The 14,855-nt window shown below is 35.1% G+C and overlaps 1 protein-coding gene across 1 annotated transcript; it reads right to left on the bottom strand.

The window, feature by feature from the left end:
- Nucleotides 1-2,348: 2,348 nt before the first annotated feature.
- Nucleotides 2,349-12,938, bottom strand: LOC131675276 (uncharacterized). The gene is made up of 10 exons (XM_058954202.1): nt 12,702-12,938; nt 8,608-8,916; nt 5,499-5,769; nt 5,230-5,422; nt 4,524-4,627; nt 3,433-4,296; nt 3,276-3,358; nt 2,968-3,194; nt 2,633-2,892; nt 2,349-2,524 (listed from the first exon to the last, which is right to left on the bottom strand). Exons 1-10 carry the CDS (start codon nt 12,936-12,938, stop codon nt 2,349-2,351), a joined length of 2,724 nt encoding a protein of 907 aa, XP_058810185.1.
- Nucleotides 12,939-14,855: the final 1,917 nt, after the last annotated feature.

The raw sequence follows: 14,855 nt of genomic DNA, 5'->3' as shown, positions 1-14,855 counted from the left end.
GTTGCCATTCTCAAAGTGAACGCTCTACGCGTCGAATGTAACATAACATCTGGAGCATATGTCAATTAAAATAAGGGACATATCATTCACGAATTCTTTCCAACTGTACCACCAGGATATAAAATCATTGAAGTTCCTAAACAGATCATATATTTGCCTGTAACTGTCAAAGTTATCGATCATTTACAGCTACATCTAATTGATCAAGATGGAAATTCATACTTTCGTGGTGAAACAATCACGATCCGTTTACACATAAAGAGTTTTATGATGGGAATAGCTTATAATCATAAAGTAGGCAACGGCTATATAACAACTCCATCATGCGCTCAGAAAGTCAGTCATCAATGGATAGCCAAAAGTCTAACACGACGCAACAATCAGTTCCTGAAAAATCTCGGTCTGAACGTTGTCGGAAGCGCCGCAATAAAAAGAAGAAGAAACGTGAAAAATTTGAAAAATAAACTTGTATATTTGTGTGTTTTTATCATCTCAAAGATGGAAGAAATACTTAGTGTGCAAGCACCTGTCATTTTTGATGAATCCATAGCTCACTATGAATTTCATGCACATCAACCTTATAATTCACAAACATTCAATAATAGCGATGAAATTCGCATATTGATACAACATCAAGATTTATGTCTTTTACCATCAAAAAGTTCTCTACATATCGTTGGAAAAATAAGAAGACAAGATGGTACTTTTGTTACTCAAACAAAGTTCGTCAATGATGCTATATGTCACCTATTCGAAGATATCCGATATGAAATTAATGCCATTAAGATAGACAAATGTAAAAATGTTGGACTAACAAGTACGATGAAAGGTTTGGTTTCATTGAATCAAAATCGAAGTCGATTTCTAGAGAATCCTGGCTGGCTTGATATTGAAGCAACTAAGAAGATAACTGACAACAATGGTAACTTTGATGTGTCAATACCTCTTTCAATGATTTTAGGATTTACTGAAGACTATCACAAAATTGTTGTGAATGTAAAGAATGAAATTATTCTTACTCGATCAAGAGATAATTTAAACGCAGTCATGAAAGATACTGTAAAAATTGATAATGTTGATACATACGAGGGTGGTCCGATAAGTACTTAGCCTCACGGCCCGATGGCACCACTCTCGCAAAAGAAATATTCTATCACGTAGTACAACCTTCTCGATGGTTACTGTCAAAATTTCAGCCGGATAGGAGTTGTAGTTTATTTTTGAGAGCGTGTGAAAGCAAGTGTGTCCGTTGATTTTTGAAAAATGGACAAAGAGCAGTATCGGTCGGTGATTCGATTCTTGTTTTTGTAAGGGAAATCGCGCAGCGAAATCAAAAAGCGCTTGGATACTGTGTACGGTGTCTCTTCTCCTTCGATGGCGACCGTCAAAAATTGGTTTAACGAGTTTCAACATGGTCGCACGTCGATTTTAGAAGAGCCACGTCCAGGTGCTCCGAAAACGGCTACCACGGAGGATAACGTGACAAAAATTTACGATCTCGTATTGGCAGATCGACGATTGAAGGTGCGCAAAATAGCTAAGATCGTAGGCATCTCAAAAGACCGCGTGGGTCATGTCCTGCATGGAATTTCGGGCACGAGAAAGCTGTCGGCGCGATGGGTGCCGCGTTTGCTCACTCCGGACAACAAGCGCAAACGTGAGACAAATTCAGAGCAATGTCTGACGCTGTTTAAGCGCAATCCGAAGGAGTTTCTGCGTCGTTTCGTGACAGTCGACAAAACATGGATCCACTGGTATACACCAGAAACCAAGGAACAGTCGAAACAGTGGACTTTACCCGGCGAAAGTGCTCCGAAGAAGGCGAAGACTGCCCTATCGGCCGGACAGGTGATGGCCACCGTTTTCTGGGATTCACAAGGTGTGATCTACATTGACTACCTGGAGAGGGGTAAAACGGTCACGCGGCTGTACCTGCTGAATTATTGGGCCGATTCGACGTCGAATTGCAGAAAAAAAGGCCCCATTTGGCGAAGAAAAAAGTGCTCTTCCATGGAATCGGACAAATAAATAAAATAATTAGTTCTAAAGTATCAACATATTATTGAGACAACAATTTATTGACATGTTTGCGCATGCGTCTTAGATGTGGCAACGTCGCAGCTGTATAAACCGTGGTAAATTTGAATCATTTGCATTTTAATATAGTAAATAATGGAGTATATTCAGTTTTATGATACAAATTGGTGAGGTAAGAAATTGTAAAAGAAAAGAATTGAATTAAATAACAAATTTTTATTACTTTTACTTTAATATTACAATACATAACCATCTTTTTTCTTATACAAAATATCACAAAAGTAAATTAAAATTTCTTCAATTTATCGTTATTATTTCTTTAAAGCTGCAGCAATACTTGTAATAATTTTTTTACTTTTGGTAACGTTTTCACCTAATAATACACTTAATCCTTCATAACCGTTAGTTTCATATGTCTTTTCTAATAAATTTCTATCTATGCCTGATTTAGCTATCTTGCTCATGATACATTTAGAAATAGGCAATCCTGACAGAGTTTTTTTCAAAATTTGTATTTTTTTTTCATTTTCTTTTTTGTTTATAAATGAGTCAACCGTTCGACAGGTTTCATAAATAATAGATTTATCGCCATTACGTAATTTTCCTAATAATTTTTCTACTAATTGTTGTACATTTATCACATCATTAAGAGCATTGTGCGAAATTTTAATATCCTTTTTATATAAATATTCTTTGGCTAATTTTTCTTGCTTGAAACTTAATTTAGATTTGACTCTCGCCGGTAGCAATAATTTAAAAATAGGTAAGCTATCACAGAAACCTTTAACAAACATCATCATTTCTGTCAAAAGACCTGAAGTTTTTGCACAGTTAATGAGCTTCTGTGCGTCAAACCTAAAAATATATAAATATTACAGTAAATATTGTGTGTAAAATTTTTCTACATAAATATGTTTATGATAAAGTTACCTGAATCCATTGTGTGCAAGTAAAATGCATGGTTTTCCTTGACGTTTCAAAAAATAAAGGAAGCTTAAAAAACCATCTCGTTGAGAAGAAGTTATTACTTCTTGATCAAAATAATACATTTTATCATCACATATTTTGATACCATTTACTTCTGAAGCTTCGAAAGTCATATTTCCTTTAGGCATCATATACACTTCAAATTCAGCATCGCCGCTTATTGCTCCAATCTATAAATACGCGAACATGATTTTATTATTAAACGCAAAATGAAATTCATTCAATTAAGTATAAAACCAAATTTTTGTTACCTGAACAATTTCAGCTGCTGCATGACGGCCAGTTGTTTCTAAATCGAAAATAATTATTGCACAATCTTTAAAGTCAACGTCATCTATAAATAAGAAAATAAATATGAAAATGAATAGAATCAATTTATAATTGTAAAAGTAATAAAAATATTTATACCTCTCATTATTGATGTTTCATCGATTAAATCTGAGGTATTCAGATATCCTGAACCAGACTCATACGACAAGCCTTCTTTGTTCTCTATTACACTATTCTTGGCTGATCTCTCTCTCTTCAGTTCAAGTCGTCTTTTTTTTGCTGGAACAGTACTATTTCTCGATCGAATTTCAGATTCATGCAATTGTTTCTTTTTCCGATAGTTTGATATATGTTTACCAGGAGATAAATTCAAAATTTTATTAACTTCAACTGGAAATTCGTAGCCAATATTTTTTTGACATACTGCTAATGCAACGCGATAGCAGTGACTTTCTGATCCTCCATAAAATCTAGATTTTGGATGCTTCGAACAAACAATATTATTAAACGATTCGTTTACTTGACTTGAAGCACATGGAGCAATTTGGGAAGAGCTGTTTATGAAAGGTTGAATGATCTTCTCTAATTTTTCTCTTAAAGCATTATTTGATAGAGGTTCACCATTTTTAAAATAAGTGTAAGTAGATGATTCATCTTTTTTATTACAAAATGATCCACAATTGTCATGCTCACCAAACCCATGAGGTATGATATTTTCTAATGATTTTTTCACTTTATCTGCGTTACCTTGATTTTGCTTAATAGCAAGAGCGAAAGACTTTGAAAAATACTCTGTAAGAGTTGGGTTTAATTTTATATCATACAACTTACTGTTAAAAGTTTTTTTAACATGATTGTAATCCGACCATTTAGTAATAGCATAAGGCGACAGTCTTCTTAAAGCTGCAACAGCAGATGAATCATCGTCTCCAATCACTGTTTTAATTCTACATTTATTATTCACCAAATTATCATTTTTTAAAATCAATTCTACTGCCATATCTGCTTCCATAGATTTTGATGATCCAGTATGATTTTTTTTACATATGTGGTTTGTATTTTTTTTTTGTTTGCAATTTCTACAGTACAATTCTCGATAAGCAAATCCCATAGCTTTTTTGGAAAAATAGCCGTGCAATGACGAATGACCTACATACTCAATTGCATTTTTAAAAAATTTTATTAGAAAAAAAAAATAAATAGAAAACATCTTTCTTATATATAAATACCACTCAAACTATTGTGTTGGCGTCCTTTTTTGGTCCAAGCTGCATCGAATGATCTAGTCAAATCTGTGACATTGTTGTTGTTAACTGTACTTTCATTATTATTGCTGTTGAAAAAAAATTACAATAATTTTATGAAAAAAATTATTTCACTGTTACTTGTGAAAAATCGTTTATTTATTCACATCAGTATTACATGAGTTGAGAATCATAATATTAATTTAATAATAAAAACAAAATATTTGTATAAAAGTTTACAGAAATAAGCTTAACTTAATTTCATTGTAAATAGAAAAAATATATGTATATCAGTGTATAAATATATCTATATCTAATTGTAAATAAATGTAAATATATCTAAATCTAATTGTAAATATAATTATAAATTAATTAAATTTTATGTAAATGTATAATATTAATACAATGAAATATTGATAATAATAAAATTATACATTGTCGTAAATGGATGTATAAATATATATAAATGTAAATATGTGTAAATAATTCTTCTGTAAATCTTAACTGTAGTACTCGTAAAACATTCATGATTGAATCTAAAGATTGTAGCTTACTGATAATAACATTCCAGCAGTATAAATAAATTACACAATTATTTTTCGAAGCTTATACATGTAAATTTTTATACAGCATTTTTTTTTTTAAATATTAAATAAGTAGTATATATCACTGTTTTTTTTTTGTAACTTACTTTTCTTCATGTTGGAGTGTTAATCTTTTCTCTTCTTGGATAGCTTTGATGCATGACTCATTAGCAACTTTATCTATAGCTGGGCCCACTACTCGTTCATAACGTTTGAGAGAATTCTTGTTGACTGGTGGTACGTTCAGCGCAGACAACATTGTATTCACTCCACTTTCTCCTTCGCCGCTATCTAACATACCTGTACAGTATAATTGTTATTACATTTATTTGTATAGAAATATAATTAATTTAAATAGTAAAAATTTTCTCATTACCCATAGCTAATTTCAAGTTGGAGTCATAATAATATTTACAACTTTTAGAACTGGTTTCTACACACTGTATGGCTTTACAGGAAAAGCACTGAATGAATAGCTGGCTCGCTAGACCTTTTTTCTTTTCCTCCACCAGATGTGCTAGACTTATGGGAACTTTACATGATTTACACCATAAATCCTTTGCTAACTTATCCATTTCCACTATCCTACGTCCATGGTAAGAAACATATCTAACTACCTGACATTGGTTGTCCCTGTTATCAGTCATCTGTAAACAAATATTTTCATAATCAATAGTTATTTTACACTAATCTATAACACATACTAAATATAGAATAAAACAATTTTCATTCAATATAATAATATATTATTATATACTACTGTATACTATAGTACATAATAATTAATAACAACTGCACATGAATTACTATTTACTAACCTCAATAACTTGTGTTTTGTTTAGAGGCCTTCCTTGTTTACCTCGTGTACTTTCAATCAATTTCGATATCTTCTCTTTTTCAGTTTTTTTAATAAATTTTCCCTTTTTTTTGCCAATTGTTGCACGCACATTATACATTTTTATAAAAAATAAGAGTAAACAAACACAACATACATCTAAGCCGTCAGAACAATATCTCGATAAAAACACCGAACACGTGCTCTGTAGCTCTGTAACATATATTGCGACGTTGCCAAATTACGTACTCACTGACGTATACAAAATAAGAATCTTTTTTAGAGGAAATAAAAAATTTTTGCTTTTTACTTTATTTTCAATGCTTTACTAATTAATGTGATCGAATATTCAAAAAATAGTTTTAAAATAAAAATAAACCCAAAAAGTTACACAAATATGTATGTTTGCTGAAGGGGCCTCTCACTAGATACGTCACCACACTGGTGAGCTACCTTAAGCGCAATCCGAAGGAGTTTCTGCGTCGTTTCGTGACAGTCGACAAAACATGGATCCACTGGTATACACCAGAAACCAAGGAACAGTCGAAACAGTGGACTTTACCCGGCGAAAGTGCTCCGAAGAAGGCGAAGACTGCCCCATCGGCCGGACAGGTGATGGCCACCGTTTTCTGGGATTCACAAGGTGGGATCTACATTGACTACCTGGAGAGGGGTAAAACGGTCACACGGCTGTACCTGCTGAATTATTGGGCCGATTCGACGTCGAATTGCAGAAAAAAAGGCCCCATTTGGCGAAGAAAAAAGTACTCTTCCATGGCAACGCACCGGCTCACACCTCCGCCGTCGCCATGGCCAAATTGGTCGAATTAGGCTACGAACTGCTGCCCCATCCACCGTATTCTCCAGATTTAGACCCGTGCGACTTCTTTTTGTTTCCAAACTTGAAAAAGTCACTCGCCGGGTAGAAATTTGAGTCGAATGAGTAGGTAATCGCTGCCACGGAAGCCTACTTTTCAGACCTCGAGGAAACGTATTTTTCAGACGGGTTAAAGAAGTTGGAGCATCGCTGGGCCAAGTGTATCGAACTAAAAGGAGACTATGTTAAAAAATAAAACACCACTTTTCCAAAATTTTCGTTTTACTTTTGTAGGCTAAGTACTTATCGGACCACCCTGGTAGTAAGAGGTGGAGAGAGAAAGCACGGCTCAGGCGAAGGATGAATGACTCAGAGCAGGTAGTTGCGTTTGCATATTTTGAGATGTTTGTGTTTTATTTTCTCGAAGCCCAAATGGATATTTTAGTTCAATGCCTGGATTGACTCCCACTATTCTCATGTATTTTGAATCGCTGAATTCGAATCCACAATTATATGTTGCTAAAATTGCGAGGAAATTTGTTTAAAATGCATTTGTTTAAACAAACCATCAAAAAAGAGTTTATCTGCAATGAATCGGTAACTGCCGGCTGGGGGAATGGGGTCTGCACGTCTGTACACAGTCAGTTGCAAACGATTCCAGTCAAGCAGTTCGATAAACATCTGTCGATAAAGCAGCTCACAGATCGCCAATATGAGGATTTATAACATTACCGATCGTCGGTAGAGTAGGCATCAAAAAATCGCATGGTAAGTAGCTCAGGATCCCCTTAGCCCCTACTACTGGCTTATTTTAAGACGAAAATATCTTTAGCAACTTTTTCATAAAATAGATATTTCAAAAGCTATAAATTTTTCAAGGTCGAATGTTTAACATTTTTCGTTAACTTTGAGCGTTAATAATTTCTGGTCAAATCATATATCAATATTTCTAAAAGTAAAAAATACCCGCTTATTCGATAAGTCATTCTCTACAAGTTGATCTAATTGAAAATTAAGAAGACAGCTTGTGTTAAATGGATAAAATTCGTAGCATTGTAATAAACGCTTTAATAAAGATATCGAAATAAAACTTTTTTCATCAAAGTGCTTGATGTGAGCTTTCATTTTATCTGTTGCAAGCTCCAAAATTATGATTAGTAGCGTCAGGAAGTTCCGTTGACTGCCACGCTTTTCTGAACGTTGGAGTGAACGTTGCTTTATGTTGATTGATTGTGATTAAGTAGAAAGTGTAGGTCTGTGTAAGTATACAAGTTTTTTTATCATCAACTTTCGGAGTTGAGTTTATTAAATAAACAGAGATATAATTTACATGAACAAAAATCTATTATTATCATAAATTATAGACAACTAAACAATCATTGAGGTTGAGCATGATGATTATATGCTTACAATGATTATACATGTACATATGATTATTTGTTTTTTTCTTTCCGTTGTCAAACTGTTGATTTGCAGAAGACGAGAGTACTCCACATTTGGATAGCGGTCCATATTATTTGAATGTTTGTTGCTGAATGATCTGATGATGCTCAAACTGCGCTACTTATAGCTGACAACTGCATTTGTCATAATTTCGAAAGAGTAAGAAGGATAGTTACGTTCAAATTTTTCCATCATAGTCATCAGAGGTTCTTGTACTTTTTCTTCAAACTATTTCTGATAGGTTTGAGTTGAATAAAGAGGAATAGTTTCCACTTTGAACAGCTTGACTTTTATTTTTTTTGGAAATTGATTGCTAATTTGTTTTTGATACACAGCTGTAAAAACAATGTCTACTTCCTTTAGAAATGACTTTTTGAGCAAATTACATACCGTGGCTTCAACACATTCAGCCATATATTTGAAAAAAACCTTGTTTATTGAATAATGAATATTCGTCAATATTTCTGTAGCTAATTTACTTTGAATAGCACTTGGAATATCATCTAGTTTAAAATCATGAATATAACCATTTCCATGACCAATAGTCTTCTGGTAATCTTTCATATACCAAAGACCTTTCAACAAGGCTATGGAGTATTGGATTCTTCTGCAATCTTTCTCCGAATATTCATAATAATAAGCATCTGTTATCAATTCGACACCTTCGTCATAACAATACTTTAAGGAATCCATCTCTTCCTGAATCGTAGGATCTGTACCATCAAACAGAAATAATATGTGCATTCAAGCTGGCTAATACCTTAGCTTGAATGAAATCAATAAATTGTGTCATGATTGAGCTGGTGTTGCTACAGAAGGCAAACGAGCCGTGGTACAGATACAGAAAGTGAATAAGGTGTGGTTCATGAGCCAAGCTTCTTTACACAAGCTGCAAGCACATAATGGTGGGAGTAACTGACTTTGCTTCAACTTGTCAATGTCTGAATATACCCCTAGAAATTTCATATCAAGTTCCATTCGATTAATATCGATCATTGAATTCATTTCTTTTAATTCAGCTTTTAACTTTAATATAGTATCTTTAATATTTTTTAGTTCGACTAACAGATTCTCATGTAAATTTTTCAAGTTTGATTCGTCAGATCTACCAAGTTTGCGTTCAAACACAACAATGCTCATCGTTGAAATGAATGAAAAAGACTGAAGTATTTATTCGACTTGGGTTTTATTTATGCAATGTTCTGTTACATTGATAAAAACTTTATGGTTTTACAAATTCAAGTAAATATCCGCCAAGATATCTCAATCCAAGTGCTTTTTTTTCAAGTTCTTCAATTAGAGTTACACTGCCCGTCAATCACTTTTGCCATGCTTACCTCAAAATTAGGCAAACTTGAAAGTTTTGTATCTCGGTCGGAAATCATCGTATCACAAAAAACAGCAGGGCATTTTAAAGGTAATTGCAAAAGCTTGCATTTAAGACGTGCAAAGACTTAAAAATGAAAATATGTGTTTTTTACAGTAAAAAAACGATTACAAATATTTCAATTTTTTTAACCTCGACTTAAATCAATGCCAATTTAGAACCAGGAGGTGGAGGGCAAATCGACCGAAGGGGTTCGGAGGGTAATGTTTTTCCCTTCAAATTAGCCCCCACCCGTGGGATTCTATCCGATGTTTTTTAACCGAGTTACGGCGTTTTTTGTAAAAAAATAACCTTTTTTTTCAATCCTCAATAATTTCGACTTGCGTACGTTTTGGAAAAAAATGCCAAGGAGAAAAAAGTTTCATTTTGTGCCCAAGAATACGAAAATAAAGTCAAAAGAAAGAAATAGAGAAAAAATTTTTTTTCGGTTTTTTAGAGCATTAAAAAAATAAAGGAATTCAACTTTTTTTTTACGCTTCGTTTTAAAATGTCTAGGGACGTAGTAAATCACAAAAAACTAAAACTAAGCGTAAAAAAAAAAGTTATATTCCTTTATTTTTTTAATGCGCTAAAAAACCGAAAAAAAATTTTTTCTCTATTTCTTTATTTTAACTTTATTTTCGTATTCTGGGCACAAAATGAAACTTTTTTCTTTTTGGCATTTTTTTCCAAAACGTACGCAAGTCGAAGTAATTGAGGATTGAAAAAAAAGGTTATTTTTTTACAAAAAACGCCGTAACTCGGTTAAAAAACATCGGATAGAATCCCGCGGGGGGGGGGGGGGCTAACTTGAAGGGAAAAACATTACCCTCCGAACCCCTTCGGTCGATTTGCCCTCCACCGTCTGGTTCTAAATTGGCATTGATTTAAGTCGAGGTTAAAAAAATTGAAATTTTTGTAATCGTTTTTTTACTGTAAAAAACACATATTTTCATTTTTAAGTCTCTGCACGTCTTAAATGCAAGCTTTTGCAATTACCTTTAAAATGCCCTGCGGTTTTTTGTGATACGATGATTTCCGACCGAGATACAATACTTTCAAATTTGCCTACTTTTGAGGTAAGCATGGCAAAAGTGATTGACGGGCAGTGTACGTATTCAGAAAAAGTATATACGATATAGCTATTATACGATTTATACAAGTTTGGTTACATGACCACTTATAGGATTATACTTAACTATACGATCGTGTAAAATCAAACAATATGTAGCTGTTTCCGAGGGCACATCATTTTTGGTTTGAAACTCAAGACGTACATCGACAGCAGCTTGTTTCAAAGATTCATTTTGCTTTGAACAATCTATCATTATTATTGGTGCATGTGTGATAAATTGTTTTCGATCTAAAAGTGGATTGAACATACAGTCTCTATTGTAATATTTTAATTGGAATTGAGCATATATATTATATAAGACAGAGTATTGATTGTTACTTATATCAAGATTCAAATTTCTATATGGATATTGCTGAGAATTCAGAAAAAGTTTAACATTGGTTACATTCCAATGATCAAATCCGCTAGGATTTTTAGTTTTATCAGACTTGCGTTTTGTTTGAAAACCTAATACAATATATCTTGGTTTTTCCAATTGATTGGATGTTTTTACAGTCCAAAGATGTTTTGATGTTTGTGGTAATGCTGAATACTCATAAAGATCCCACGAACGAAAACTCATAGAAATAGGTGCATTTTTCTGAATGAAATTGAACAACTGTATTTTACGCCTATCGGACATAATTACATACGGCATTAACCATTCAATCCTATTTTAAGAGGCTCATACGAGGGTGGTCCGATAAGTACTTAGCCTACAAAAGAAAAACGAAAATTTTGGAAAAGAGGCGTTTTATTTTTTAACATAATCTTCTTTTAGTTCGATACACTTGGCCCAGCGATGCTCCAACTTCTTTAACCAGTCTAAAAAATACGTTTCCTCGAGGTCTGAAAGGTAGGCTTCCGTGGCAGCGATTACCTCCTCATTTGAATCAAATTTCTGCCCGGCGAGTGACTTTTTCATGTGTGGAAACAAAAAGAAGTCGCACGGGTCTAAATCTGGAGAATACGGTGGATGGGGCAGCAGTTCGTAGCCTAATTCGACCAATTTGGCCATGGCGACGGCGGAGGTGTGAGCCGGTGCGTTGTCATGGAAGAGCACTTTTTTCTTCGCCAAATGGGGCCTTTTTTTCTGCAATTCGACGTCGAATCGGCCCAATAATTCAGCAGGTACAGCCGCGTGACCGTTTTACCCCTCTCCAGGTAGTCAATGTAGATCACACCTTGTGAATCCCAGAAAACGGTGGCCATCACCTGTCCGGCCGATAGGGCAGTCTTCGCCTTCTTCGGAGCACTTTCGCCGGGTAAAGTCCACTGTTTCGACTGTTCCTTGGTTTCTGGTGTATACCAGTGGATCCATGTTTTGTCGACTGTCACGAAACGACGCAGAAACTCCTTCGGATTGCGCTTAAACAGCGTCAGACATTGCTCTGAATTTGTCTCACGTTTGCGCTTGTTGTCCGGAGTGAGCAAACGCGGCACCCATCGCGCCGACAGCTTTCTCGTGCCCGAAATTCCATGCAGGACATGACCCACGCGGTCTTTTGAGATGCCTACGATCTTAGCTATTTTGCGCACCTTCAATCGTCGATCTGCCAATACGAGATCGTAAATTTTTGTCACGTTATCCTCCGTGGTAGCCGTTTTCGGAGCACCTGGACGTGGCTCTTCTAAAATCGACGTGCGACCATGTTGAAACTCGTTAAACCAATTTTTGACGGTCGCCATCGAAGGAGAAGAGACACCGTACACAGTATCCAAGCGCTTTTTGATTTCGCTGCGCGATTTCCCTTACAAAAACAAGAATCGAATCACCGACCGATACTGCTCTTTGTCCATTTTTCAAAAATCAACGGACACACTTGCTTTCACACGCTCTCAAAAATAAACTACAACTCCTATCCGGCTGAAATTTTGACAGTAACCATCGAGAAGGTTGTACTACGTGATAGAATATTTCTTTTGCGAGAGTGGTGCCATCGGGCCGTGAGGCTAAGTACTTATCGGACCACCCTCGTATGTATCAACATTATCAATTTTTACAGTATCTTTCATGACTGCGTTTAAATTATCTCTTGATCGAGTAAGAATAATTTCATTCTTTACATTCACAACAATTTTGTGATAGTCTTCAGTAAATCCTAAAATCATTGAAAGAGGTATTGACACATCAAAGTTACCATTGTTGTCAGTTATCTTCTTAGTTGCTTCAATATCAAGCCAGCCAGGATTCTCTAGAAATCGACTTCGATTTTGATTCAATGAAACCAAACCTTTCATCGTACTTGTTAGTCCAACATTTTTACATTTGTCTATCTTAATGGCATTAATTTCATATCGGATATCTTCGAATAGGTGACATATAGCATCATTGACGAACTTTGTTTGAGTAACAAAAGTACCATCTTGTCTTCTTATTTTTCCAACGATATGTAGAGAACTTTTTGATGGTAAAAGACATAAATCTTGATGTTGTATCAATATGCGAATTTCATCGCTATTATTGAATGTTTGTGAATTATAAGGTTGATGTGCATGAAATTCATAGTGAGCTATGGATTCATCAAAAATGACAGGTGCTTGCACACTAAGTATTTCTTCCATCTTTGAGATGATAAAAACACACAAATATACAAGTTTATTTTTCAAATTTTTCACGTTTCTTCTTCTTTTTATTGCGGCGCTTCCGACAACGTTCAGACCGAGATTTTTCAGGAACTGATTGTTGCGTCGTGTTAGACTTTTGGCTATCCATTGATGACTGACTTTCTGAGCGCATGATGGAGTTGTTATATAGCCGTTGCCTACTTTATGATTATAAGCTATTCCCATCATAAAACTCTTTATGTGTAAACGGATCGTGATTGTTTCACCACGAAAGTATGAATTTCCATCTTGATCAATTAGATGTAGCTGTAAATGATCGATAACTTTGACAGTTACAGGCAAATATATGATCTGTTTAGGAACTTCAATGATTTTATATCCTGGTGGTACAGTTGGAAAGAATTCGTGAATGATATGTCCCTTATTTTAATTGACATATGCTCCAGATGTTATGTTACATTCGACGCGTAGAGCGTTCACTTTGAGAATGGCAACAGGCATGTCAGAGACATTATTTATACGAGGTCTGTCCGGAAAGTATCGGGCCTACGTTTATATCTTCGCGCCATAGTGTTCGAGCGACCTCTACCGGACAGGAACGTCAGCAGTAAAGCCTCACGAATCTATTGGTTACTTACTGACACTGATTTTGATATTGTCAAAAATGACTGAAAAACAAGATCAACGAATTTGCATCAAATTTTGCTTTCAACTCGGAAAAACGAGTTCGGAAACTATTGAAATGATGCAAAAGGCTTTCGGAAGCGAGTGTATGAGCAAAACACGAATAAAATAGTGGTATAAACTGTTCAAGGATGGTCGCACTTCTGTCGATAGTGATTCTCGTTCCGGCCGACCTTCGACGACAAAAACCGCAGATAATATTGAGCGGGTGCGACTTACAATCGAACAAGATCGTCGTATGACTGTGCGAGAACTAGAAGAAGACCTTGGGATACCAAAAACTATCATTTCAGAAATTTTAACCGAAAATTTAGGAATGAAACGCGTGTGTGCGAAATTCATCCCAAAATTGCTCACAGCAGAGCAGAAGAACATTCGCTTAGAAATCCCTGTGGACACTCTGAAAATGGTCAATAATGATGATAATGTGCTTAGAAAAGTTATTACAGGTGATGAATCATGGGTTTATGGTTATGATCCTGAAATAAAACAACAATCTTCACAGTGGAAGCATTCTGAATCGCCAAGACCAAAAAAAGCACGTCAAAGTCGGAGCAATGTTAAGTCAATGTTGATTGTTTTTTTTGATTGTGAAGGTGTTGTACATCACGAATATGCATCAACAGGTCAGACAATCTATAATGAATAATACGTTCAAATTTTGAAACGTTTGCGTGATGCAGTAAGAAGAAAACAGCCGCACTTTTGGGAAAGTGGTGACTGGCTTCTCCATCACGATAATGCGCCAGCGCTTTCATACAATCTTGTGCAGCAGTGTTTGAGCAAATACAATATCGCATTGCTTCGACAACCTCCATATAGTCCCGACATAGCCCCTTGTGACTTTGTGGCCGTTTCCAAAACTAAAGCCCCTTGTGGCTGTTTCCAAAACTAAAAAAACCACTG

Source organism: Phymastichus coffea, unplaced genomic scaffold (genome assembly GCF_024137745.1).
Source record: "Phymastichus coffea isolate CEN01 unplaced genomic scaffold, Cenicafe_Pcof_1.1 PCOF00018, whole genome shotgun sequence".
Lineage (NCBI taxonomy): Eukaryota > Metazoa > Arthropoda > Insecta > Hymenoptera > Eulophidae > Phymastichus > Phymastichus coffea.
Note: the sequence above shows the minus strand (reverse complement) of the source record. Positions and strands in the feature narration are given on the sequence as shown.